The sequence below is a fragment of the Acanthaster planci genome, linkage group LG17 (assembly GCF_054643075.1).
Source record: "Acanthaster planci isolate LZ-2023a linkage group LG17, COTS_SCS, whole genome shotgun sequence".
In the NCBI taxonomy this organism is placed as follows: Eukaryota; Metazoa; Echinodermata; class Asteroidea; order Valvatida; family Acanthasteridae; genus Acanthaster; species Acanthaster planci.
This window is the reverse complement of record NC_141793.1, coordinates 4,412,142-4,437,899: the sequence shown is the minus strand read 5'-3', so window position 1 is coordinate 4,437,899 and position 25,758 is coordinate 4,412,142. Positions and strand designations below refer to the sequence as shown.

Sequence of the window (25,758 nt, the reverse complement as noted above, 5' to 3'; positions counted from 1 at the left end):
ATAATGGGCCAACTGCCACATGCAGCCCACAAAGGACAGGTGTTCAGCTGACATAACCTTGACAGGGTGCTCCCCCAAGGATGCTGCTCCACTCCAAAACCATACAAGACTTGGTTTAGCGGGCGAATTCATTGTGTGCATAATCATGCATGCATTTTGACACTGGCAGATTAAGAGCTTGGTGTTTTTTCAGAAGGTTAAACCTGGTCATGAGGGAGGCAATGTTGTACACTGGCACCGCAGTGCAGAATGTACAAACAGTCAGTAGTCTTTTCAGTTAAAATCCATGCATCTGACTCTGCATCTCATTACATACACGTACTGTCCTTGTACATGTACACAAACAGTACAAAACCTGTACACGTTCCCTATGCACCGTATCAGATGCTGACACTTGAACGAACAGAAATTGGTGTTTTGAGACTATTATTAAAAACAAAACTGAATTACTGTAAGCTTGCATAACTTTGCATATTGGACTTGGAAAGACACAAACACCTGAACAGAGCAAAGGATCAAAGCAACAAACATCATTTCCTGTAGATCTCTGTTATGCTACGCGTGACGCCAATTACCAGTATGTACATGTACATATACACATGTACAAAGATCTGCCCAAACAAAACCTAAATAAACTGCACTTTAGGGTTAAAAATTAACTACTTTTTTCCCTTTAAATGGAGCGTCGGAATGGTTATAATATTATAAATGTATTTACAATGATACATTTTCATATGCGGAGTACACAATCTCAAGCAATACTAAAGTACAAAGGTACATAAATACATAGGTTAGCCATATTGTTCATTAACAATGTGTAAATGTACATGAGCAGACATGTCCATCATGTAATAGGGCGGGCTTAGGGGGAATCCATACCGGTACAAGGTAACTGCTAAACCAAAGGTCACAGGTCATTTTCACTGAATCAGCTTCTTCAAAGATGACCCCAAAATCCAAGTACCGGTAAATACGATCCATCCCCAAATTCTGCATTTTAAAATCTTTGAGCAGTTTTTGCATAAATTAACCCCAGACTCCTAGGCCCTTTTTGCTAGGGACCCTCCTCAATCCTCCAGAATCCTCCAATATGGTGGGTGAAAAATTGCATTCTCCCTCAATCTTCCAAAATTTCTTGGAAATGTTACTCAGATGTGTGCCTACCACCTCAATCCTTCAAAATCCTCCGGCAAATTCCTGTCATTATGTTGAGGCAGTGAGAATGGCATTCTTGAGCAGTGCGGTACATTAAAAAGAAATATCAAGCTGAATTTATGCATGATTACCCACAAACAACACAAGGTCTAACCCACGACCTCCATGCATGGCATCCTTCGCAATCAGCCATGCACTTTCACCATTCACCCTCAATCCTCTAAAACCGCCCGAAGGATTTTAGAGGATTGAGGAGGGTTAGGGTTGGAGACAAAGAAACTATTTGCGAAAGCACCACTTGTCACTGTAAAACAAGTACATACACGAACAAGTACTGAAGTGAATGCATACAAGTACATGTATACATGTACATTGCGTCCACAAGTACATGTACGTGTGGACAGGGATTCACTCTTCAAGTATCTGACCATGGAGAAAAAAGACACAGACTGTATCTTTTACATGTATTTCTCCATGATCTGACGGCAAGAACTTACTCCATGCACTCTCCCTGAGGGCAATTTTTGCTTAAATTAAAGTTGTCAACAGTGAACTTGTGCGTACAACAGAATGACAAACCTGCCCTCAACCTGCCAGTCCTCAACTGGTCTTCTGCAAAACAGGGCGACATGCACACCACACGCTGACCTCTTTGGCTTTATTAGCCACCATTTTGACTTCTGTTATGTTCAAATTACTGGCAACAATTTTCACATGCCGCGCCAAAGCTTGCAGGATATTCACCTGCAGCTGGAAACAGCTTTTGCCTCAAGAGGAATTTAAATTGCACACAGTGACTAAATGGGAGACATGTACTGGTGCATGTACTTTTATTTAGTATCACATTCTTATTCAGTGTTTTAAGCTGTGTGAGATTTCGTAGCACTTTTAAGAATCACTTAGCTGAATTCCTGATGACCAGCCATATAATGCAATTTAGCTACAAATTATCAATGAAACGTTGACTACAGGATTAAGGTTTCATTTACTTTCAATTTCAAAACTTTGCCTCCTAAATTACTCCTTTTTTTCGCCAAAGGGAGGCCCAGAGGGCTGTCGTCACCCCTTCCCCCAGCAAAAACTATAAGCATCAAAATTACAGTATCTACTGTTCATGTAATGTGCTCCCTTGCTGGTACTGTGTCCCCCCATGCCCAAAGCTGACACGGGCTGCATCCATGCTTTCATTGTGCAACCCATTTTCATAACTTACATGTATGTCATTACCGGTAGGTTGAATTATGGAGTAGGCGGAATGAGTGTGTGCTACATATAAACATACATCATACTAGAGTGTGCGCTGTGCAATGTACATGTACATTATGTGCACATGTACAAATGCATCATGTACGTGTAGACATTCACCTTTTATGAATGGCTCTTCCTTAAGTTACGGTGTCCGTTTTGGATACACATTCCCTATGGAAATGACCATTGTACAGACATTGTCACATTCAGAGGCAGCCACTTTAAATCAGAAACAGCCAACCACTGGGTGAATTTCGACTAGTAATCTACAACTGTATGCTAGTCATAAGATACCACGAAAAATCCCCAATGGTTGCTGACAAAACTTGGCCAGTTGTTCTGCAGTCAATGAAAAACTTCATGGGCACAGTAAGCAAGGTACAGACAAGTAAGTAAACAAGTTTGCTTTCAAAGAAATGATCATGAATACTAATGAAGTCTCAGTAGTTCATCTTTGACAGGTTGGTAAAAGAGATGCATGGCCCATTAGAATTGAGTTGGTTCAATTTCTCCCTTACTGAATAGGCTTATCTGTAATAAAAAGGCACAGATCAGGTGGAACTTGGGCACCATTGCTGAACACCCCACCACTTACATATCCCACCTCATTGTCAGCTATGGGGTCACAGTTAACTCCCCCTACCAACAGTGAAATCTGACTCTGTTGCCTTGTAGCTGGTCACGGGTCAGGTCGTCCGTCTCAAATTACGACTCATCAATCACTCTCTTTCGGGGAAGAGTGCCATATAAAATATGCACGTACCGTACTGATATCACTTATTTTCCCTTGAAGTGGTTTCTAAGCCATCCAAAAGTGATAACATGTCCTAAAAAGTCACATTTATCAATGAAAATATTGAACCATTTACTAAGAAAACGCCTACACTTTTTCACACTAGTCTCACAGAATTTATGCACAGGGTGTTCACGTAAGAGTATGGAACTCTCTCTGATTTTTTCTTTGACATCTCCATGGCAACATGTACATTGCCACCAACAGACACGACACTTGCCAGAATGATCAGGTACATGCTGGCCTAGATCTTTCCAATTTTTTTTTGGCCATCCTCAAGCCAAATGGATCACAGGGCACCTCTTTCAATAATTGTGCAGCCAGACATTATTAGGGTTTTTGGTGAAGTTTTATGTTGTTTGAGCAGGACACATACTGGTACTAATTAATTGCAGAATGCCCCATTCTGCAATTACTTAACTCTGGAATTTGTTATTTTGGTGGTGGCAAGTCATGCAATTACACAGTGGTTGGGTATGGAATACCGTTGTTGAGTGGAATCTTTGAAAGTGCAATTTGTAAATTTTGCGCAACCACAGACATTGCCACTAAAATTTTGCACAGCAATAAAATTTGCATGGTACGTGAATCACAGGCAACTGTCATATGTTAGAGACTGACATCAACTATATGTTCTGCACAAATTTAATTTATGTCTCAAGTCCATTGTGGGTTCCATTTCTGCACATGATCTGTAGTGCATGTAAAGCGTGGCACGCACATGTACTTACAGGCCACAGGTATAGGCCGGTCACAACCTGTCGGGCAAAATTTCACCCCAGGCATTCATACAGTGTGCAGCATGAGAAGTCAGTTTTATTGCCAGTCTTGAGAAGAGACTAATCTCAACTTGGAAGAGCTATTATGTTCTCCTGTTGACATTTAATTCAGACTTCTCTCTACAAGAATGCTTAGAGCCATTAATTAGGAACAAAATCTGCAATAAAAGTAGGATTCCAGACAAAACAATAAGAGAAAATAACAATTTTGAAACAACACCAAAACTTAATAGTTCATACTAAAATTTAAGCCTCCACAACACACACGGAGCAGTGACTTGGATTCTCTGCGAGTCAACTTCTGGCATGCATGGCATGTCTTGGAAATAGCTATGGAACTAGGGCCCTCGTCCGTCATGCCTGTCCACCTGAAAAGTACAACACTGCCCCAGCAGTGGATTCCAATGCGTAAGTGCAACAGGAACAAATTTACTCAAGCGTGAATGAACAGTCCTGCCATGAAAATCACACTGGAACAGAATAGTTCATTGTATCGTCATTACCATGATTTAGTTGTTATGTCGTGTCTGTTGTGTTGTCGACGGCGTGACATGTGTGATGGAAACGTACACATGACAAATTTGCCGTTATATTTCTTATAGAAGTACAAACACATATCAAACCTGCCATTATGGTTACAACAGGTCTACAAGTATGAACAAGGCAACTTGATAAAAAGTCACTTTTTCGTTGAATTTCTTACCAGTAATTTTTCGACTGCGCACTGCTGATGACATCGACAGCATATTAGCAATAGCAGCTGCCGCTTTCGCATACGTGATGGTCTGGTTTCCGGTCCAAGCTGCTACGTGTACGTGTACGTACGTACGGGCACGACGTACTGTACATGTACATTTACACGCACGGACTGTACGCCTTCACAGGAAGATGTGTACGGGTCCAGACTAGACTGAGACTAGTCTGTTCAAGGCAAATTTACGTATGCGCTATGCACACGCCACACGCGCGCCCTGCTTTGTTGTTCATAACTTTGCGGTCGTCACATAACCCTGGGGTTTTATCTGAGGACAACGCGCGAGGGCGCCATACGATAACAGATATTAAAATGGTTCCTTGACTATTTTGCTCTACCAAGTTACTGAAAAAGCGGTTCCTTTCCGCCTCCTAATCGCTCTTCACACTTATGGCAATACACTGCTGAATACAGTGGTGTTGTTGGGGTGGGGGGCAACGACCCTCCCTAGGACACTGCACTTAAAAGTGTGCCGAACGCGCGATCCAACAGTTTCGAAAGGGGGCGCCATTTGTGCTTAAGCGTTTTCGCCGGACCTTGGCAGCCAATGTGTAGATTACTACGAGTGAGAAAGGAACATTCTCACCACAAGTTTGGTTTGTGAGGTCGAGAACCACCATTAAATGTGCATATTACAGACCAATCATAAGACAGGAAACCAAGGAGTAATTGTAGAATACCCCGCCACTCTAAAAACGACCTTGGAATGACTGGTTATGTGAGTACAAGGTGAAAATCCCCTGAAAAGAGAGTGACGCTTTGACCTGTACCTGGCTATGAGGTTGATCATGCGGGTGGCGGGGTATTTTGCAATTGAGCTGAAATGAAAACCGTTTGGGAAAAATTCGCTGCCGGCCGGGAAAAAATACAGATTCAATCAGTCTTGGGATTTATTTCTTGGGGCCAATTTCATAGAGCTGCTTAAAGCACACAATTTGCTTAAGCACAATTAAAAAGCTTGCTTAAAAACAAAGGTTACCAGCAGCTCAAAATCTATGCGATTGTCACGCTTACCAAAAGACAGGTGAATTTTGGCTGGTAACCTGATTTGTCATAAAAAGTTTTTTTCACGTTTAATGAGCTCGGCGGACATATTTAGGGCCTTTTTGCGAGGAAGCGACTTAACACTAGCCCGTGAAACCTGGTGCGCTACTTTTTTTCAGTAGCTGGGTGACAAATGATTCATGAAGAGGGGACAATGCAATACACCATTTAAGACATTTCAAAAACGCGAATCCATTACGTCGCTTCGATAGCTTAGTTGGTAGTGATTTGAACTACAGATCTATAGACCCTGGTTCGAATCCGTCCCATTTATGCTCTTCATTTTCCAATTTTATCATTGTGTTTGGGATTTCCTTTTTCAATTGATGCAGAAACAGAGTCCAAGCATGAACCCTCTAAGAGTCTTGAGAAAAATAGCAGACCAGGTTTCACGGGTTAGTATCTAGTCATTTCCTTTTTGCGACGGTGCACCCATAATAAAATCTGGACTTACTGAATCCACTCGCGGCCATTTTACCGAGCCGAATACAAAGCTTTCCGGGCAGTGCCCGCCTTTGTTCTTCCTGACGTCAATAGAAGGGAGCCAACCCACGCATTTGTATTCGGCTCGTTAAAATGGCCGATGGTTGACTTCTTCTTCATACAAAGGCATTGCAAGTCCAGTTTATTTATATACATGTACGTATATACGTCCGTGGCGGTAAGTCCGACTAAACGGCGCGGATAAGCCAAGTGGACCCCCCGTCCGTGATATATAGTTATTCATAATCGTATATGAACGACATGATCTTGCATAATGTATACGGAATTTTCACCAATCAATGTAGTCAGACTTGCAGACTCGTTTATTATATGCAGGTATGAACGATGTAAAAACAAGTCCGGCACTGTGATCGGCTGCTATCACTTTGGGTACTGAGGACAAACGATTCGTAAAGTCGGGATTTCTGAACTGAACTCATAATAATAAGTGGACACAAGAGGGCGCGAAGCAAGTAACAGCGCGCGGTCTCGATATGTATCCAAAGCATGACTGAAGACGCGTTACAGAGATCCCGACCTGGGTCAAATGAGGTTCGAATCAGATGTAACAGCAGATACCGCGAACAGTCCGCTGTACCCGCTGCTACATAGTATACGGTGTTAAAATACACGTCGACGAGCAGGGCGAAAATCCAAAATTAATTTACATCTCCCCGGCGCAAATCCATCTTTGAAATAGCTCAATTTTTTGTCAGAAGCTTCCTGGTTGAACGATTGTGGCTGAATTAAGTTTCGCACAAGAAAGAAGCGCTCCACCTGCTTTTTTCACATAAAAGGGTGGGGAAACCTTATTTGAATAGAGGCTATAATCGCACTTCTGCAGGACATTTTTTCCCATTGGAAGTAAAGTCTGACATTTTCAAAAAGGGAAGACTGGTCTCATGTGGAAGCAATGAACCATTACTTTTTACCAAAAAACCATTCCCGATCGTTTACAGCACCCCTTGCCTTGCTAGCATAGCGCTAGTCTCTGTTTGAGTTTGAGGGGGATGCCTGTGGTCACGTGGTCCGTCGTTCGCGTTCTTTGTGGTTCACAGCAAGATGGAGAACTAATACGTTAACGCAACAGGCGCAGGCGCCGCGACAGGAACACACACCTATGCCTGCGCCTATACATTTACGTTCACACTCAAATGGCGCCTACAGTCATTAAGTATAGCGCGGCTGTTTTCCAATACTCTATTCGGCCCCGTCGCAGCTGTGGCTTCAACTGTTTTTTAATAGCTGCCTTTGAAGCTGTAAGCGCAGTAATTAGTCTAATAGTGCCACAAAATATTAAATAAGATGCAAGAGAGCCAAAAATTACTGTAATCCAATTTAATTTTAACGCTTCAGGTCCACAATCGGGGATTGATTTTGGGAACGAAGCCTCCGACGGAGACGAAGTTGAGTATTGGAAAACGGCCCATCTTTGGTTATAACACCTTCTAGTCTAGTTCCCTGCCCAGAGATTCCCTGACGACTCGGAGTCCAGTCCACTAATTCAAGCCCATTGAAAACAGTGTAAAATCAGAACCGTCGGGGCCCAATAGCATGCACGCCAACATCCCTGAGATTTCTGAAACACAAATGAAATTCTTGTCTGGTCACTTATCTTTCAATTTCTTTTCAATTTGTTGTGGGTTAACCGATTACATTTTTAATTATTCCCACAAAACAAAATCACCCCCCAAAAAGTGATTTTTCCGAAGTCTGAGTGCAGCCATTTTTCAAGTGGCAACCCTCAACTTTCTGGGGCACTTAGGACCATTTTTCAACCGTAGTTTTTAGCCCTTCTGCTCTCATATGAAAGCTCAAAGACCCAGGGAGTTGATCCTTGCAACGATTTACACAATATCACCATTTTTGGGGCCAAACAGTCTCCTTTTTCAAAAGATGCTGTGGGGGGGGCACCTTTATGCTAATGAGCTGGCCACAAATTCTCACTTGAATTAGTGGTCTGCACCCCTCTTGACGAAAAATCTCAGACAGAGCAGTCGGAGATTCTTGGTCTGGGAACCAGACTAAACACCTTTTTGGCCGAGTTCTCCATATTGCGTCGCTACGCGGCGCTACACAATCTTTGATTTATATCTCAGGACGTCTAGCACACGTTATGTATGTATGTACACTGTACATGTACGTCCGAATACACAGCAGAAGTACAGTACAGCTGGACTTCCGAGCTTGGAGTGTACGTGCAGCGCCAGCGCTCGTCGGAGCGGCCGGTTGATTATCATAGCACTCAATTCGGCGGGTAAGATAACGTTGCTTTTATGGGCCTGTGTTTTCGTAGTTTTGGCTAGGTTGATTCTGTACTGAATTCACGTCTTTACATGCCTTTTTGACCAGATCGTTGAGGTTTTTGTCTTAACAAATTCTTTTTTTTTTCATAAAGGCATGGAGGTACTTAGTAGTACGAAAAGAACTCCAATTTAAGTCCAAACTCCATCCATGGTAAAGGGAAGATCAGAATTGCTGGAGTGGAAAGTCATAAATTTTTAATATCTTCATGGTGTTGTAAATTGAATTGTTGATCCAAATGCCCCCTCCCCTGGCCATGCTGGCCTTCGACCATGATACTGTACATTATTACTACATTTACAGTAGCCAAGGGTCAGTCGATGGAATTGGAAATACATGATGTAGGCCTACTGCCTTAACCTGACCTATGTACTGTTTAATGTTTATTCCTTTATTTATGCCTGACCTTTGACAAAGTCTACATGAATGGAGCATTTGGTTTAGGCTCGTTTATTTTCGAAGAAGGCCTAGGCTATTTTCCAAGAAATTTTGGAGTTCTTTTTCAGTTAGAAGTGACTGACCTTAAGAAAAAGATCATAACTGAATTGCTGGCATACTTTTTTGGTAATACGCACTGTCAGAACCTGTAGGCCTGCATTAAATCATTGAACTGTTTGCTGTCATCTGCTCGTGTTTTTTAAGTAGCTGACGGAAAGAGTTCCATATATGGACAACACTAATTTTCCTTTAAAATGTTATTACAGCCATTAGAAAGTGATAGCATGTCTTGAAAGTGAAATTTAGCCGGAAAATTCTCTAACATTCACTTAGAAAACACTTGTATGTTTTTTCAAGCAAGCCTCACCGAGGCATCGAGTGTTGTCTGTATATGAAACTCTCTCCCAGCTGACATTGAACTACATACATGTACCTCTCTAAGCTTGTAGTCAGCAAAGTCTACATGTACTTCTGGATGCTGGGGCAAAGTTTGTGCAAGAAAAAATTAAGTGCGAGAAAATGCTTTCAATCTTGGAGCTAGTTTATACTGTTTTTGTTAACCCCAACTCCCCAAGAGTGATTTACTAGGAACCATACCCATTCACACAAATTCCAACACCATATGGTAAACTGTGCACAATAACTGTTGGACTCTGTTTATTTTGGGTATGCCTGAACCCATGTTAAAGCACAAGTAGTTTAGGGGTACAGTACCCAGTTCCGCAAATTCACACACTTTACTGGTGTTCAATTCTGTGTGGTTAGGGAAGGTTAGGGTTAAAGCACAAGCAGTTTAGGGGTACAGTACCCAGTGCCACAAATTCACACTTTACTGGTGTTCAATTCTGTGTGGTTAGGGAAGGTTAGGGTTAAAGCACAAGCAGTTTAGGGGTACAGTACCCAGTGCCACAAATTCACACACTTTACTGGTGTTCAATTCTGTGTGGTTAGGGAAGGTTAGGGTTAAGGCCTACACACACGTTTGTGTATGTAATGTGTGTAACTGCTCAATTCCCCCTCAGAGTGGGTGAATGCATGGTTGTAATGAGTTAAGTGGCAAGCCAGCCCTGAAGGTGTGTGAGTGTGGTCTAATTCTTGGGCCAAATTGGCTAATGACTAACTTTTTCCCACTCAAGAAAGTCCTTTCATATGGGGGGGCTATCCTTTCATGTTTGAAATCAACTCCCAAGTCAAACTTTGGGGAATTTTATATGTTTTTTTCTTACATCCATGGCTCTGTGATACCTTCATTCAAAGGGAAACACATACGAAGTTTTAAGATACGTTACATTTGGCCGTGTACTTATATTCTGTACTGTCGGGTTTCAATATTGTTATTTCACTTCTGTCATTGTCCTTGTAATAGTAATTATTCTGTCTTTGTTGCATCCCTAGTGCTTGATTTGACCTTAAGGAACATAATGGTGAATAACAAGTACAATTTTGGATTGAGAGTGAAATCACTGCCATAGCAGTACACATTGATGCTGATAACAAACAACCCATGCCTGGTTCATCATAAATATATTATGCATGAGCATGTGGAAGTTACACAATTTTCCCCAAATCTAAGCTTCACTCTGTCAGTGGCTTCTCCTAATTTTTTATGTTAGGCTTTTTTTGCTCAATAAAAGGTCTTAATTTTGTGGAGGAAAATTAATTTACTAAAATGTGCTTGTATGCTGTTGACGACAACTGGACGTTTTCCATTAGCTGGGGCATTTGTAGAGTTGGATGTTTAATAATGGGCATAATACATGTACATATGTACATGACATGTAGGCTACCTGTGTGCATATAGACCTACAAGTGGTTTGGGTGTCTGATCGCAAGTTAGAGACAGGACAGTCGTTACAATAACCTGGGCCTTTATTGATTTAAAGCCTTCCTTTCTACTGTCCGGTATCATGGCATCAGACAGACACATCAAAACTTTATTATGTATAAAGTGGAGTCAGTTTTGTTGAACATATTTGAACTTTTATTCCCTGAATCATGCCAATCAAGTGGAGATCAGGCCACTATGGAGCAGCATAGTGAGGTGGTCTTCATCCTCTCAGCTGAGGAGACAGAACTACTGAAGGATGGCATCAACCTCATCAACAAGTCCGAGAAGGAGCGGTACATCATCTTCAAGGATCCCACTGCAGAGAACACAGAGGATGAGCCGGCAAGTGCCCACATGTTCAAGGCTTGCCTGAACAGGTGCAAACACCAAGGGGGCACTTTCATCAAGGATATCGAAGACGGGGACAATTGGTGAGTCAACTGTACACCAATGATTCATCGGACCATTGATATTCCCAATTGAGTAATGCCTTCGTCTACAAGATCAGAATACAAAAATCTGTATTTTAAGGGTCTAGTATTGGTTATGGCAATTTCTGTCTGGTCAAGTACACATCTTAATTTATGTTCCGGTACATTTTTAATAGGTTTCCACATTTTTCTGCAGAGTTCAACATAACAAGTCTAGTACACAGTGGTATCATGTACAGTACTCGTATCAGTCAGAATCAGTGTTGTAGTCAAGTACTTTTCAATCAGCAAATTCACTACCAAATATGAAACTGCTAAGGAGGGAACAAAACTATGGAACATGAGCATTTGGTGGTAATTGCACAATGGTAAGATTAGAAAATGAAATGATGAGTTCATACCATCACTGTTTAATGAATAAAAGTTAGGTTTTATTACAAAAGTACTCAAAAACTGTTGGAGTGCTTTGCTCTTTAAAACCTAATTTGTTCAAAACGGGGAGTGTCTGAAGCTTTAAATTTATTTTGTAATCTTACCTTTCTGCATTTAGCATCAAATATCCTTCAACTTTGTTCCCTCCTTACCAGTTTAATATTTGAAGTGAACTTGGTGCTCAATTATAACGCTGCTTGAAATGTTACCCATGTGATTCACTTTTTTCAAATATTCTCTTTATGATAGTGTGTTACGCTGCACCAAACATGGATGGAAGTTAGATGCAAAGACAATGCGATACGTGAACCCACCTGATAGCTTCAGCCAAGAACAATTAGGTATGTTGACTTTCGTGTACATGTATTTAGCTCAAATGTTAACTAGACAACAATTTATTTGTAAAAATGGTGGCAGAATAGGAATTAATACCTGTAGGTACTGTTACTGTATGTAGCAATGGTAGTGGAATGTATAAATTCATTTGTAGAACAACTTTAACTAGAGTATCTTTGTGAGTGGAAAATAGCCACTAAATAGATCTACATGTAATATAATGTGGTCAAAGAAAACACCAGATGTAGACTGGCTTGAAATGTAACTCTTTGTAGCAGCCCAGAAGTTGTTGGAGACCCATGTGCGCGTTAAACTTCATTGTTCAGGATCTGCTTGACAGACAAAGCAAACGTGTAAAAATATTTCACCATATGCCATACACAGTAATGAATGATGTTTGAAGAGCTGTCAGAGAGCTAAGCCTTCCTTACACAAATATTGGTGTGTTATGCTTCCTGTGTACTTCCGCACTAAATCTAACTTGCTTGACAGTTGGCTAAGAACCTATCCTAGGCACTCCAGAATCCAACACTGTGTGGGAGACATGTCTATGCACTTCCAACTTCCAATGAAATTAAGTCCCATTATTATAACTGGGTTTCTGCCTTCTTCAATAATCCTGAAAAATTTTTGAATCCTCTTGGTGGATGAATAGATAGTGTTAGGGTTAAACTGGGTAAAAATTGAACTCCTGGTTCATGTACATGTAGCTTCTTGTCTCCGTTCATTTTTCTTCAAATCAACTTTTTTTTCAAACTTAATTTTTTTTTGGTTAAATTTGCAACATTCATATATTTTAACTTTGTGCTTCCCTCTAAGAAATATGCCACCATAAGTACAAATTCATACACGTAGATATCTACATGTACGCAGTAAGACAGTTTAGTCATTCCTATTGGTCAAGAACTCATTACATGGCTGGTCTTAAATGGTTGATAAAGCAACATGTATGGCGACATGTATGTACATTGTACCGTCTCATTCAGTACACACCGCACACAGGCCAATCTCTGTTTTAGGAGATTATAATATGACTACTCAAGAGGAGAACATACTATAACTTGGTTAGAGGGGTGTTTGCAAAAAAGGAAGTTGAATTGTTGAATTAAAAATGTTGGACATTTATAATATTTAAAACTTTAACAATTTATTTGTAAAAATGGTGGCAGAATAGGAATTAATACCTGTAGGTACTGTTACTGTATGTAGCAATGGTAGTGGAATGTATAAATTCATTTGTAGAACAACTTTAACTAGAGTATCTTTGTGAGTGGAAAATAGCCACTAAATAGATCTACATGTAATATAATGTGGTCAAAGAAAACACCAGATGTAGACTGGCTTGAAATGTAACTCTTTGTAGCAGCCCAGAAGTTGTTGGAGACCCATGTGCGCGTTAAACTTCATTGTTCAGGATCTGCTTGACAGACAAAGCAAACGTGTAAAAATATTTCACCATATGCCATACACAGTAATGAATGATGTTTGAAGAGCTGTCAGAGAGCTAAGCCTTCCTTACACAAATATTGGTGTGTTATGCTTCCTGTGTACTTCCGCACTAAATCTAACTTGCTTGACAGTTGGCTAAGAACCTATCCTAGGCACTCCAGAATCCAACACTGTGTGGGAGACATGTCTATGCACTTCCAACTTCCAATGAAATTAAGTCCCATTATTATAACTGGGTTTCTGCCTTCTTCAATAATCCTGAAAAATTTTTGAATCCTCTTGGTGGATGAATAGATAGTGTTAGGGTTAAACTGGGTAAAAATTGAACTCCCGGTTCATGTACATGTAGCTTCTTGTCTCCATTCATTTTTCTTCAAATCAACTTTTTTTTCAAAGTTAATTTTTTTTGGTTAAATTTGCAACATTCATATATTTTAACTTTGTGCTTCCCTCTAAGAAATATGCCACCATAAGTACAAATTCATACACGTAGATATCTACATGTACGCAGTAAGACAGTTTAGTCATTCCTATTGGTCAAGAACTCATTACATGGCTGGTCTTAAATGGTTGATAAAGCAACATGTATGGCTACATGTGTGTACATTGTACCGTCTCATTCAGTACACACCGCACACAGGCCAATCTCTGTTTCAGGAGATTATAATATGACTACTCAAGAGGGGAACATACCATAACTTGGCTAGAGGGGTGTTTGCAAAAAAGGAAGTTGAATTGTTGAATTAAAAATGTTGGACATTTATAATATTTAAAACTTGTTTTGACTCAGTGACTCAAAAGGTGCATGTACATGTATGGGACTGAGTATGTGCTTGGCCGGTCTTGGGACTGTCTCAGGAGGATGGTTGTTGGTAATATCCCTCAAATTTGGATCTGGCATTATTAGTATCTAATGGCCATTCTCCTAATCTGGTCTTAAAGGAAGGTTCAAGAACTGGCCAAGCAGATATTTATTCCCCTAATTAATATCTGTTAGATTGAGTAGAACCTCCATTTTGACACAAAGGTTTTTGTCACAAAAGGGTTAAGAGAATCTATCCACCATCTTGGGAAGATCTCCCTTTAAAAAAAAAAAAAAAAAGGCAAGAAACTCCCATTTTTGGCCATAATCTCCATTCTTTTGCCCTCCTGCTTTCTCAACTTGTTTTATGTTTTTGTTTGTTTCTTTTTTGGAAATTTGCCAAAGTTCCTGAGTTGAATGATGATGGCACCCTGAGCATAGTGGAACTTAGGCCGCCCCAACCGTGGGAGACAGACAAGAGACCACCCGCTCCTCTCCGAGTTGGAGAAGTGCAGGTCAGTCAGCCATGAGTGTGCAGCGTGATGTAGCAATACTTTTTTATTCTTGAGTAGATTTGACACAGATGATGGGAAAAACCATTAAAGGCCATTCCTAATTAATGCGCGAGTGCAGGTGCTCAGGTGGCAGTATAGACCTCTGTCATGGGGCAGCTATCGGGTATCTCACTTTTCTGCCTTTCAAAGGAGTGTAACCAAACCTAAGCTGGAAGGAAAAATAATCGGTTCCCGTTTATCAATATGTGAAGTTGTGATACTATTGCCAATGGGTCTACATGGAACAGGACAAACATGGCAGCATTGTGATAGAGGTCTGTTGGTGACATTTTTGGTAGTGTGACTTTCAGAGAAGCCCCTTAATCACACAGCATGTACATGCACAGCTAACAATTACCTGTTCACACACCTTGTAAGTGTGCAGGCGTGGCATACATGTACTTAGTGTGGACCTCTGCACAAAGAAGTCCACAAAATGTAGGGTGCAATGGCGTCCTGTGGACTCGCACACTTCCACACAATGTTTCCCCCTCTCTGAAAAACAGTTTCAGAGGCAATTTGGGGTCAAGGTATCTGGGCAAAATGAAGAGGAACAGTCCAGGAAATCATCAACAAAAATCCAGCTCGAAGGAGTTATCCTAGTTGGGGGAAAAGGAGCATTTTCCTCATGTTTCCTTAACCACAGGAGAACAAAGGAATGTCCACACTTTGTATGTGAAACAGGCATGGGTGGGTTCTCACTGGTAATCCCAGAAGAAAGACAAGTACGTACAACACACTGCTGATATGGAGCTGTTCAGACCAGTTGTTGTGGGATGCACATGCAGATGTCTTTACCCCTAAATTTAAAACTTTCTGTCATTAAAGTTCACCTGTTTCAGTATATTTGGCCAGACCAAACTCCCTCATTCGCATTGCACAGTGTAGTTGACCTACATTTACTGTATCAGAAAATGCTTTTTGAGCCTATAGAAACAAAACACCTGTTCACCTTAATATTGATAAGTGTGAAATTAGACCCCAAAAGTGCTCAGACAAAATGTCATAACACAATCAATTTTGTTCTGCCATTACCAGCTTTTGATATGCCATATTATATAAAAGGTAGAGTTGGGGTTCCCAACCCCATTATTATTTTTGTTCAGAGTACGGGGACCGGGAAACAGTCTAACTCGAGGAGCACGTTTGAGCCATGACTAAGGGCTGCGTTCAAGCGAGCTACTTGTGTTCGGCAGGAGTAAGACCTGGGGGCCAATGAGGGTATACTCCCATCGCACATACAGAAATATAATGCGCACGCACCACACTCGGGTTGAACTGGAGGAACCGCGCGAACGCAGCCAACCACTACTGGTCCATATTGCCTGGTGCCCAGGTTATGTGTCATGTATGGGTTACCACAGAAAATTGAACGTTGGTTGACAGCATGACCTCCGTTTTACGATGAGCAAAGAATTATGGGGGAGTTCCATGTCTGTGCAAGTAAAGTACATGTGTGTTCATACACGGGTAGCACTGGGTGACTTGGGCCGGTGATGAGTAATCAGCCCTGATGAATGCCTTGGGCGTAATGAATGTAATTCTAACACAAATCTAATGATAAATTGAACGCCATAATCTCACATACGTATATTGTGTCCATATTTAAGAGCTGTTATTGATATATTATTGATATGTTATTGACAATTTGCCTGAGCATCTTTGATTTTGTTTGGACAAACATGATAAGTGATCGGAAACTGTCCGATGTCTGACCGTAATTTCACGCTCTATGTTAGACATGTAGAGGGTCGGTTGTTTGAAGTCACAGTTGTGTTTTTCCTACAAGTAGCTGCTTAACTATGGTTGGCCATCAGTACAAAATTAAAACTATTATTCACAGTGTTAAAAATCTTTCAGCTATCAGAACACCAGATAATACTGCATGTACTATAACACACAATGAAAATACAACTCTGTTTAAAATTTACGGGACAGATGTACAGTTTGAACAAATTTGAGGTAAAATAAAAAATAACCAAAAAGTGATATTTCTGCAAACTTTGGCCACCCACACAAGTATGGAAAATGAGAGTGGTCTACAGGGTTATCAGTTTGACCACCGAATATCCTCTTTGTCAACGAATCAACGGTGCTGAATATCTGTTTCCATTTCTGAAGCCTGTTAAGAGAACGCTGGTGCATGCACACACTCGATTTTGAAATCCCCTTTCTAAAGTTGATCATGCAGAAAATGAAAACCTCAGCCAGAGAGTCGTGTATGGTTTCTGACCAGTTTCTATACACATACTTACTGATACACATGATTTCCTTCAAAAACAAAATGACCAACTTATTAAACTTGACTTTGATTTTGTTGAAAATTTGTGTTACTTTGCAACAGAGCAATTGATATTTACCGAAATTGTTCCCTGGATTTAGGTGGTGAAGGGTTTATTGGCCTTACTACTGACAGTGCAATTCTAGTTTTGTTTGTTAATTAAAATCCACATTGTTAATAGTATTTTTTTATGCCTCAAATGAGATTATGGTTTCCAACTTTCCCTGTACAAACATGTAAAAGGTAAACTTTATGTAAAACCCTTCTTTCAGAGTTGACATTTTTTTGTAGTTGAACTGGCATAAATATCATTTATGATGTTGTCATGTGTAAGTTTTAAGTCGACCCTGCCGACAGTTTGTGAAAAAAAATCATGGTATACATGTACTGTGTGATCTGACAATCAGACATGGAACTTTTTCTCAGATCAGATGACTTGTTTTTTACTTCTCGAGTATTGGTATGGCATTACAAATTGAAAACTACCCCACTAAATCTTATGCAGTTGGGACGTTTACCTTTTTTCTTAATTCCAAGGTTTATACAATATAATGAATTATGGCAAGAACGACAGTAGCGCCTGCTTGACTGTGTTAAACTTTCGGTGAATTTATTACTTATTATGTGTATACATGCACATTCTTTATAAATTTTTGTGTCCCTGTCTATTTACCGTGATTTTGTAAGTTTAGTACACATTTTTAATTTGCAAAAGTCATTAAGTAATGAATGCAAATTATCCTGCAGACGGAAATAGTTTGAAGTCAGTTTCTGTTATTCCCTATTTTGATATCAAATGACATTGCGCAAACTGTAGTTTGTACAGAATGATAATGAAAGGGTGATCTTGGAATTTGGATCCTCCTCAGATTTATTAGGTGGCTTTATTTCATGTGTAATGCACTTGCCTGTACATTTATGTACCGGTACCAACAACAGCCCATTAAATGCATGCGCAGGTGCATTACAGTGTAAGTTTGCATTCCAGGGTTAAAATGAAATTTTGTTACAAATATTATGTATTTTCTACAACAGTTTGCAACCAGCAGGTCTTTTATGAAAAGCTTTGGTACAGTTTTGCTGAAAACACAGAACTGTCTTTTGGAATATTCCAACTCAAGAATGTGACTTTTATTTTTTGTAGAGCAACAGCCATTGTAATTTAAATGTTGTGCAAAAAGTGACAAATGCGTGCGTGAAGCTGGAACCTGATTCTAATCAGGCCGTCTGTGCCTCAGAAATAAACCAATGAGAAGATGCAAATTGAGAATTTTTTTACCCTAATCTCATTTAGATATTCAAAAGACACCTTGCTGAATAGAATCCAAGTGACAGCAAAGCTTGAAACCTTGGTTTACTTGGTTGAAAATGCTTGTACCTGTACAGGTCAAGTACTTTGGCTAAGTGTTCTGGTTCCCATCAGCTTCAGCACAGTTGGAAAGTGTTATTACTTAGTCTAGTCTCAAATTTATGTGCAGTGTTATTATTTCCCACAGCTTTCTTGCAAGTTGAAGAGAACACTGTAATCAGTGTTTACAATGCAACATTCTTGTAGTTGTCATGTTTGTAATTCCGTGGATACTACTGTACATTGGTGGAATTCAGTGCACATGCACATACACTGTGTATGGCTCTGTATTCTGAAGGTTTTTGTGGAACCCGGTAGATGTGTATTATTGCGCTTTTCTAGCTTTTACTACCGTACCTCATAAATATTCAGCGGGCAGCTGCAGTGTTTCATTAGTCTTTTGCAGGAACTCAACCATGTGATAGTTTTTGCTCCTTCCCAGTGTCATTGTATGTGTGTGCATGACACACCAAAACTGGGGAGAAACACGGACCATTTACCCAGGGATGTGCAACTTAAGCTCAGAGCTAGTTCAATGCGTGTTACGGCCAAAACAATATCACAACAGAAATTAAGTTGGATTATGTAACACTTTCTCTAATAATAAAACATGTATTCCTGTCTACCACTTTGTTTTGTTGTAATATTTTAAGTCAGGGTACACCCTTTCTAAAAATATGCTGCTCAAGATATTTCATCCTTAACTTTCTGAGAAAAGTGTCCAACAAATTTGGGGGAATTTTGACTCATTAAAACTTCGTTTTTCTTGAAATCGATAAATGAAGAAGATTTATTCGTCAAAACGAATAGATTTAAGCACCTCGTTGGCGCGTCGTTTCGGCATAACCAGGGCTGCACTGTACATGCTGCAACGCATGTCATGTGGTCGCGAGTTTTTTCGAGAAAGTCGAGAGCGCCTGCGGGGGTAATAACAATCCGTAACACGCATGGAACCGAGTTCGCACATGTGTTTGCCCTGGGGCAGCTTGCGGTTGCACATCCATGAGTAAATGGTCAGTGGGAGAAACTACCACACACTTAGGTCTCAGCTTTAGGGTTGTCCCAGCACAGCAAGATCTTTTGACCTGTGGTGTGTGTGCTTTACGTACGTACCATGAGGACAGTCGTGCTACTCTGTATTACAACAGTGTGTCACACTTTGGTCGATTTAAAGCAGTGAAAATTTTGATTTAGAACTTTCAAAAATAAATCCTGTGTTTGTGCAAATGTTAAAGTTATTAAATGGCACAATGTTAATTTTCCATTCTATTCTGTCTCCTTAAATTGAAATTAACAGTTCAGTGTGTCCCAATACCGTACAATCACAAACTTGCTTAGATGGACCAATGAAATACCACAGCTTCCTGATGAATATTTATGCAGTATGGTTGAACAAATACATCATGGGTTTTGCAGGAAAACGGTTACTAGTTTTCACTACATGTATTTCCCACCAACCGTATTGTATTTAGAGCGGTATACCCACCCTGTGAATTCTTTTTTGTAGGTTTTGGGTTACTTAATGATAAACAACAAACCCACCATATGCTGTCACACCTTTCAATTTCACTTTACCTTCACACTTTGTCACTTTCTTCAATTACTCTGAATACCTTCAGATGAGTCCCTAGAGAATACAGTCTTCACACATCGGTCACCACACCAATAACTCAAGCTCCTGTGCATGGTCATGCATACTTTGATCCAATATTTACAAACTGTTGTGAATGCTGTGAAATATGTCCGTGTACTTATAGACGGATTCTGTACATTCAATACATACCTGTACATGTGTAGCTTGAAACCATTTAAATCCAAGCATTGAAACTCTGTCTAAAATTAGCTCTTTTTGAGTAATGTTAGTAGCAGGAAAATCAGGTGAAATAGGCTATATGTCAAACTTATGTATTTTTCAGTCTGTGGTTTCACTTGGTGGTTCATGCCAGAGTTTTAGATAATAAATATTGTCCCCTGCTGGAAATCCACATGGTACATGTACATCATTTTCATCCATATTAAAGCAAGCCTCTGTCAACATAGCAATACACCCAAATAACATTATTTCTGAACTGCTTAAAAATGCATACATGCATGTACTTTGTACTCATGTTGTACGGGATCCCGGCGACATGTGCAATATTGTGTCTCAACACACTGATACTCCCATGGCCTGAATGTGCTTTTCTCTTACAGTAGTTTGAGTAATATACACCATCCAGCCCTTGTGGTATGCCACTAATGGGCTGTCCAGTTGAATCTGTTTATTTACCTTTCCTTGCTGTTTTCTTTTCACTGGTACTGTTGCTTGTCAGCAGCATATACATGTACAGTGTAGATGTAAAGTTACCAAGGCAGTTTTCAACCTTGCCAGCTTTGCAGAATTCAAGATAGAGGCTTACACTGATGACTTTTTTACATGTACATGTACCGGTGTGTACATTTTCATATGGGCGAGTACATGTACATGTACAGTGTAGATGTAAAGTTACCAAGGCAGTTTTCAACCTTGCCAGCTTTGCAGAATTCAAGATAGAGGCTTACACGGATGACTTTTTTACATGTACAGTGTCGTTGGAAGTTATTCCAGGGAGCACACCACTCACTCTCCTCCTTTTTTTTATTTGTTAATTTTGGCCAGTGGAGCAAAACATTAGATACATGTATGATACTGTACACGTATGCTGACAGTCCAGTGTGGTTTGGGCCAAGGAGGGCACAGCTTGGCTCTGTATGAATGTATTGTATTTATGAATACTGGGCACCGTTATCTTGTTCCAGTTGCTGTGGTGGTGGTAGAGATGTGTCAAATCATTCCTCAAGAAGTTTTTGATAGAATGTCAATTCAGGGGCCAATTTTCATAGAGCTGCTTAAGCACAAAATTTGCTTAAGCGTGAAAAAGCCTTACTTGACAAAGCAGGTCACCAGCTAAAACTCCACGTGATGTATATTATTTTGGAATGGTATTTACCCGTCTTTTAGTTAGCATGACAATCACATAGATTTTGAGCTGGTAACCTTTGCTTTTTAAGCAAGGTCATTTTGCGCTTAAGCAAATTTGTTGCTTAAGCAGCTCTATGAAATTGGCCCCAGGTTTTTAGCATGCACAGTTGAACATTCTGTTTTGTAGAATATTCTTCAGGGTGTGCTTACAGCATCATTTGATGGTGTTACATGTATTTTGTAGATCACATATTTCACTCATGCCTGCATTGAGATGAAATTGGGAGGTGTCACCATGTTCACTGACCCTTGGTTGACGGGACCTGCCTTTGCTCGTGGTTGGTGGCTGATGCATGAGCCGCCATCTGATTGGTTGGACAGGCTAGCCAAAGCTGACCTCATTTACATAAGTCACCTTCACTCGGACCATTTAAAGTGAGTGTGTTGTGCCTTTTACTTGGTTCAATTTTGATTTCATTCTCCTGCACTATGTACTAGTAGGCTTCAGTTCACAAGTACAGTAAAGCCACCAAGCAAAAGAATGGCAAGATTTTCTCAAAGAGACAAAAAATTGTCCAAGTTTTGAACAAGACTGTCGCACAGTAACTGCCATGCCCTATAGTGAGAGATGCATACATGTACATACATATGCAAAAGTTAATTGTTAGTGGATTCTAGGATCTCATATCTGTTGGACACCCATTTTTGTTGAGATGAAACCACCGATTCATGTTTGTGTTTGTGCACATTTAGTTGAAAATTGGTTCTGTGCAGTCCTGTCCCTCATACATACATGGACATGAGAGACAGTGTGCGCATATGCTGTTTTTTTGGATCTTAAAATTAGCCTTTATAGAGTTCTTCCAAATTCTGTTGAGATCAAAGCCAAGTGTTTGGTATGCATGTGCCAGTGTTAATCCTTTCTCCATGGTACATTATACACTCATGGTTTGTGCCATGTTGATCCTTTCTCCATGGTACATTATACACTCATGGTTTGTACAGTTTACCTGTGAATCTAAATATTGTTTTGCATTTTTTAAAAACCTGTTTGTAATTATCTCTTTCCTCTGATCTTTGTAGTTATCCTACTCTTGAGCTGTTGTCTGAACAGAACCCAGACATTCCTATTTACGTTGGGGACACATCCATGCCGGTCTTTGTAAAGTTAAAACAGAGCGCAATTACGCTGAACAACATCCACGTTGAGAAGTTTGGTAGATGGATCGAGGTAACAGCCTGATACAGTTGGTCACAAAAAGTTTGTGTTGTCACATGTTTTGTATGTTAAAGAAAGGATGTGGTTTTACAGAATTCTTCTCAATTGCAGGACTATTTACCTCCCAAAGTGCAGATATCTAACAGGTTAAACTGTTGTTTGCTGCAGATTTGTGCAAGACTCACAAAATTGCATCTGTTGTGAAAGAATCCATGCCTTGTTAGCCATTGAAAGCACCAAAAAGTCACTGTACTTTTACTGCTTTTATTACAACCTCTCTGCTTTGATGTTTAATAGCTTTCTTCTCATCTCTCAACCTAACCTCTGGGAAAAAAAGGATGGAAATTGATAACTGTGTTGTTTTGTACATGCTTGTTCTGTGCAGATCAACAGAGATCTGAGGTTCATGATCATGATGGATGGAGTGCATCCTGATATGGACACCTGTCTGCTGGTAGATTATAAAGGTCAGGGCAGCAAACGAAGTTGACCATCATAGAAATGTTGATTTGTCCTGATGATCGTGAGAAAAAAAAACAATCCAATGGTCATTGCATTCGTTTCGGCTGAAGCTGGTGCTGTTGTCAAGATGTCTTCAGATCCATCCTGAGCCCCATAAGACCATCACAAGACCAACACAAGACCTCCAGTCTGAGTGTAACCCACAAACTATTCAGAAAAACTACAGCAAAAGCATTTGTCATTGTTTACCCTGTTGCCCCTGGTCTCTCGATGGCAATATGATGTGATGGTCTTGACTACAGCATCATGATGCATGTACCGTGCCTACGTATGCGTTTACATGGTTGTAAAAAAAACATGGAGACTACAGGGATAAATGTTAATGATTGTGCTGTGTCCAAACATTTCAAGATAGTAATGTAAGCCAAATCAAGTGGTGTTTTGTAGTATTTGAGATTTCAATACACTGAATGTTGTTGGATTACAGGTCACCTAATTTTAAATACAGTGGATTGTACCAATCCCAATGGGGGCAGGCTCCCCAAGAGGGTTGACCTGATGCTGAGCGACTTTGCCGGAGGGGCGTCAGGTTTCCCAATGACATTTACTGGAGGAAAGTACACAGGTGAGGAAATTCAGGCTAGTTGACGGTTATGCAGTAAAATGAAAGCATGACTAAATACATGTAAGTGCATTAATTGTCAATGTTGATGACATTTTTATGTTTTGAATTAGTCTTGCATTCATTCCATTAGCAGAACAATCTGTGTACAATATGCTTTCTCACAAAAAAAATCGGTAACATGGATATTGCTCAGTAAATTTTAAATATTGGTAGATCAAAACTTTCACCACAAATATCACATAATTCACCATGAAATTATTTAGTTGTAGATAACTTTACAGAAGCAACAGGATATGAACCTGCCAGATACAGAATTCTGCACATACCTGTACATGTGTGGTCTACTGACATGGTGCAGTTGTTGAACTGCACCCTTAACTTGTCCAGGGCTCATCTGTTCTTCAGGCAAGAATCTCATTTGCAAAGTGCAGTTGCTGAGGCAGACTTTTGGCTTATTTTGTTTTTTCAGAGGAATGGAAAGCACAGTTTGTGAAGCGTGAGAGACGCAAGTTGTTGTACTATAAGATGCAGCTAGTGCGAGAGGTTTCGCCAATCGTCTATTGCCCCTTTGCGGGTTACTTTGTCGAGGCACACCCTTCTGACCAGTAAGTTACCGCAATGACTCCTGCGCAGTTTTGGAGTAATCAAGCTGCCACAGTTGTTGCCCTTTCTGGTCTCTCAGTTCCGGTTCCATTTTCTTAGTTTGAAACCCATCAAGTTTGACTTGGGCTAAGTTTGTCAGTGTGTGCTCCATTACTGAGTTTCCTAATAGTCCGTTTTTGTGGGGTTTTCTTTCTGGTTCCCAGAAAATGGTCATCATTTGTTTTACAAACATCCTTTTTAGGGCTGTGCTGAATATCTGAATATTCAATTGATTATCAAATATTCAAATGATATTTTCTGAATTTGAATATTCAAATGCAACATTCATGAAAAGGAAGAGGGGAAGTTTCTTTGTTTTAAATGGGAAAAATTGCACTATGGAGGCTTGTTTCAAGCAGATCAAATGAAAAGTGATAGAAATCTTACAATTCAAAAAGTTAACTATTTAGTAAACAATTTAAAAGGAGTAGACATTTTCAACAGGGTAAGAAGAATTGTTCTATTAAATTTTGCTAAATTGTGGCTGGAGATACTCCTAGGCTTGAGAAACTGTTACATGTACATTGGTTATAATGTACAATTGTGTGTGTAATTGCATCTGATTTTGTTCATCAATAATCTGCTGGTCGGTACAGCCGAATATTTGGATATTCGATCGAATTGAAGGTCAAATATTATCCCGGTGAATTATTCGAATTGACTCAGCCCTACATCCCTTTCACTCTGGGGTGAGGGAACATCATGCTTAAGTGTCAGTCAGATTTCTAAGGGTACATGTCACAGGATCCCACAGAAGGAGCCTTGAATTCATTTTTTTATTAGTTTTTCATTTTAATTTCCATTAAAGAGAACAAACTGGGTTTGTTGATGTCGTGTGTTTATTGATCCGTTTGGCATCCTGATGAACCCGGACACTTCATGGGTTCAAAACTTTGATAGTTCCTGTTTGATTTCTGTTGTGCAGGTGTTTTTTTAAAGGAGTTTAACTCAAAAGTGGCAGTGGCAACTTGAGATAGGTCACAAATAAGAAACTGATAAGTAATCGTTTAACAAAAAAACTGTATTTGCAGATGGAAGGTGTTGAAGCAATGTTTATTGCCATTGGTCTTTTCAAATGCTGTCATTTGTCTGCTACAGTTACATAAAGTCAACAAACCTTAAGAACGACCCCGATGCACTCAATGCGCTTATCAACAAGTACTCACCTAACATCAAGACTTGGAGTCCAAGACCCGGGGCCATGTTGGACCTGCAAAAAGCCATACAAGGAGATAGGTACCCGTTTCATTCAATGCATGCTGCTACCCAAATGTGCTAAATTGCGCCCTGTGAAAGTGAGACTAATTTTGTCACGGACATTTGGTTTCCCATCTATGATATTTTAAGTTTATTAATTCATTTACTAGAACTCATTTAAATGGATTAACCCATGATAATATCTCTGTGAAT

The 25,758-nt window shown here is 40.0% G+C and overlaps 2 protein-coding genes across 3 annotated transcripts in view; one reads left to right on the top strand and one right to left on the bottom strand.

Moving 5' to 3' along the window:
* Positions 1-4,890, bottom strand: part of zmynd11 (zinc finger MYND-type containing 11) — a 29,192-nt gene extending 24,302 nt beyond the window's left edge. Inside the window, exon 1 of one of the 2 annotated variants that reach the window (XM_022235139.2) lies at positions 4,679-4,890. The gene's annotated coding sequence lies outside the window, so the exon portion shown is untranslated. The remainder of the gene's footprint in view (positions 1-4,678) is intronic. The other variant, XM_022235140.2, reaches the window with a different exon arrangement.
* Positions 4,891-8,356: 3,466 nt separating this feature from the next.
* The window catches only part of LOC110979354 (cytidine monophosphate-N-acetylneuraminic acid hydroxylase-like), a 28,992-nt gene continuing 11,590 nt past the window's right edge, over positions 8,357-25,758 (top strand). The window contains exons 1-10 of the mRNA XM_022235074.2: positions 8,357-8,513; positions 11,006-11,257; positions 11,939-12,030; positions 14,682-14,791; positions 21,645-21,835; positions 22,484-22,631; positions 23,005-23,086; positions 23,569-23,706; positions 24,176-24,311; positions 25,447-25,584. Of these exons, the coding sequence (XP_022090766.2) occupies positions 8,377-8,513; positions 11,006-11,257; positions 11,939-12,030; positions 14,682-14,791; positions 21,645-21,835; positions 22,484-22,631; positions 23,005-23,086; positions 23,569-23,706; positions 24,176-24,311; positions 25,447-25,584 (1,424 nt within the window). The 5' untranslated portion in view covers positions 8,357-8,376. The remainder of the gene's footprint in view (positions 8,514-11,005; positions 11,258-11,938; positions 12,031-14,681; positions 14,792-21,644; positions 21,836-22,483; positions 22,632-23,004; positions 23,087-23,568; positions 23,707-24,175; positions 24,312-25,446; positions 25,585-25,758) is intronic.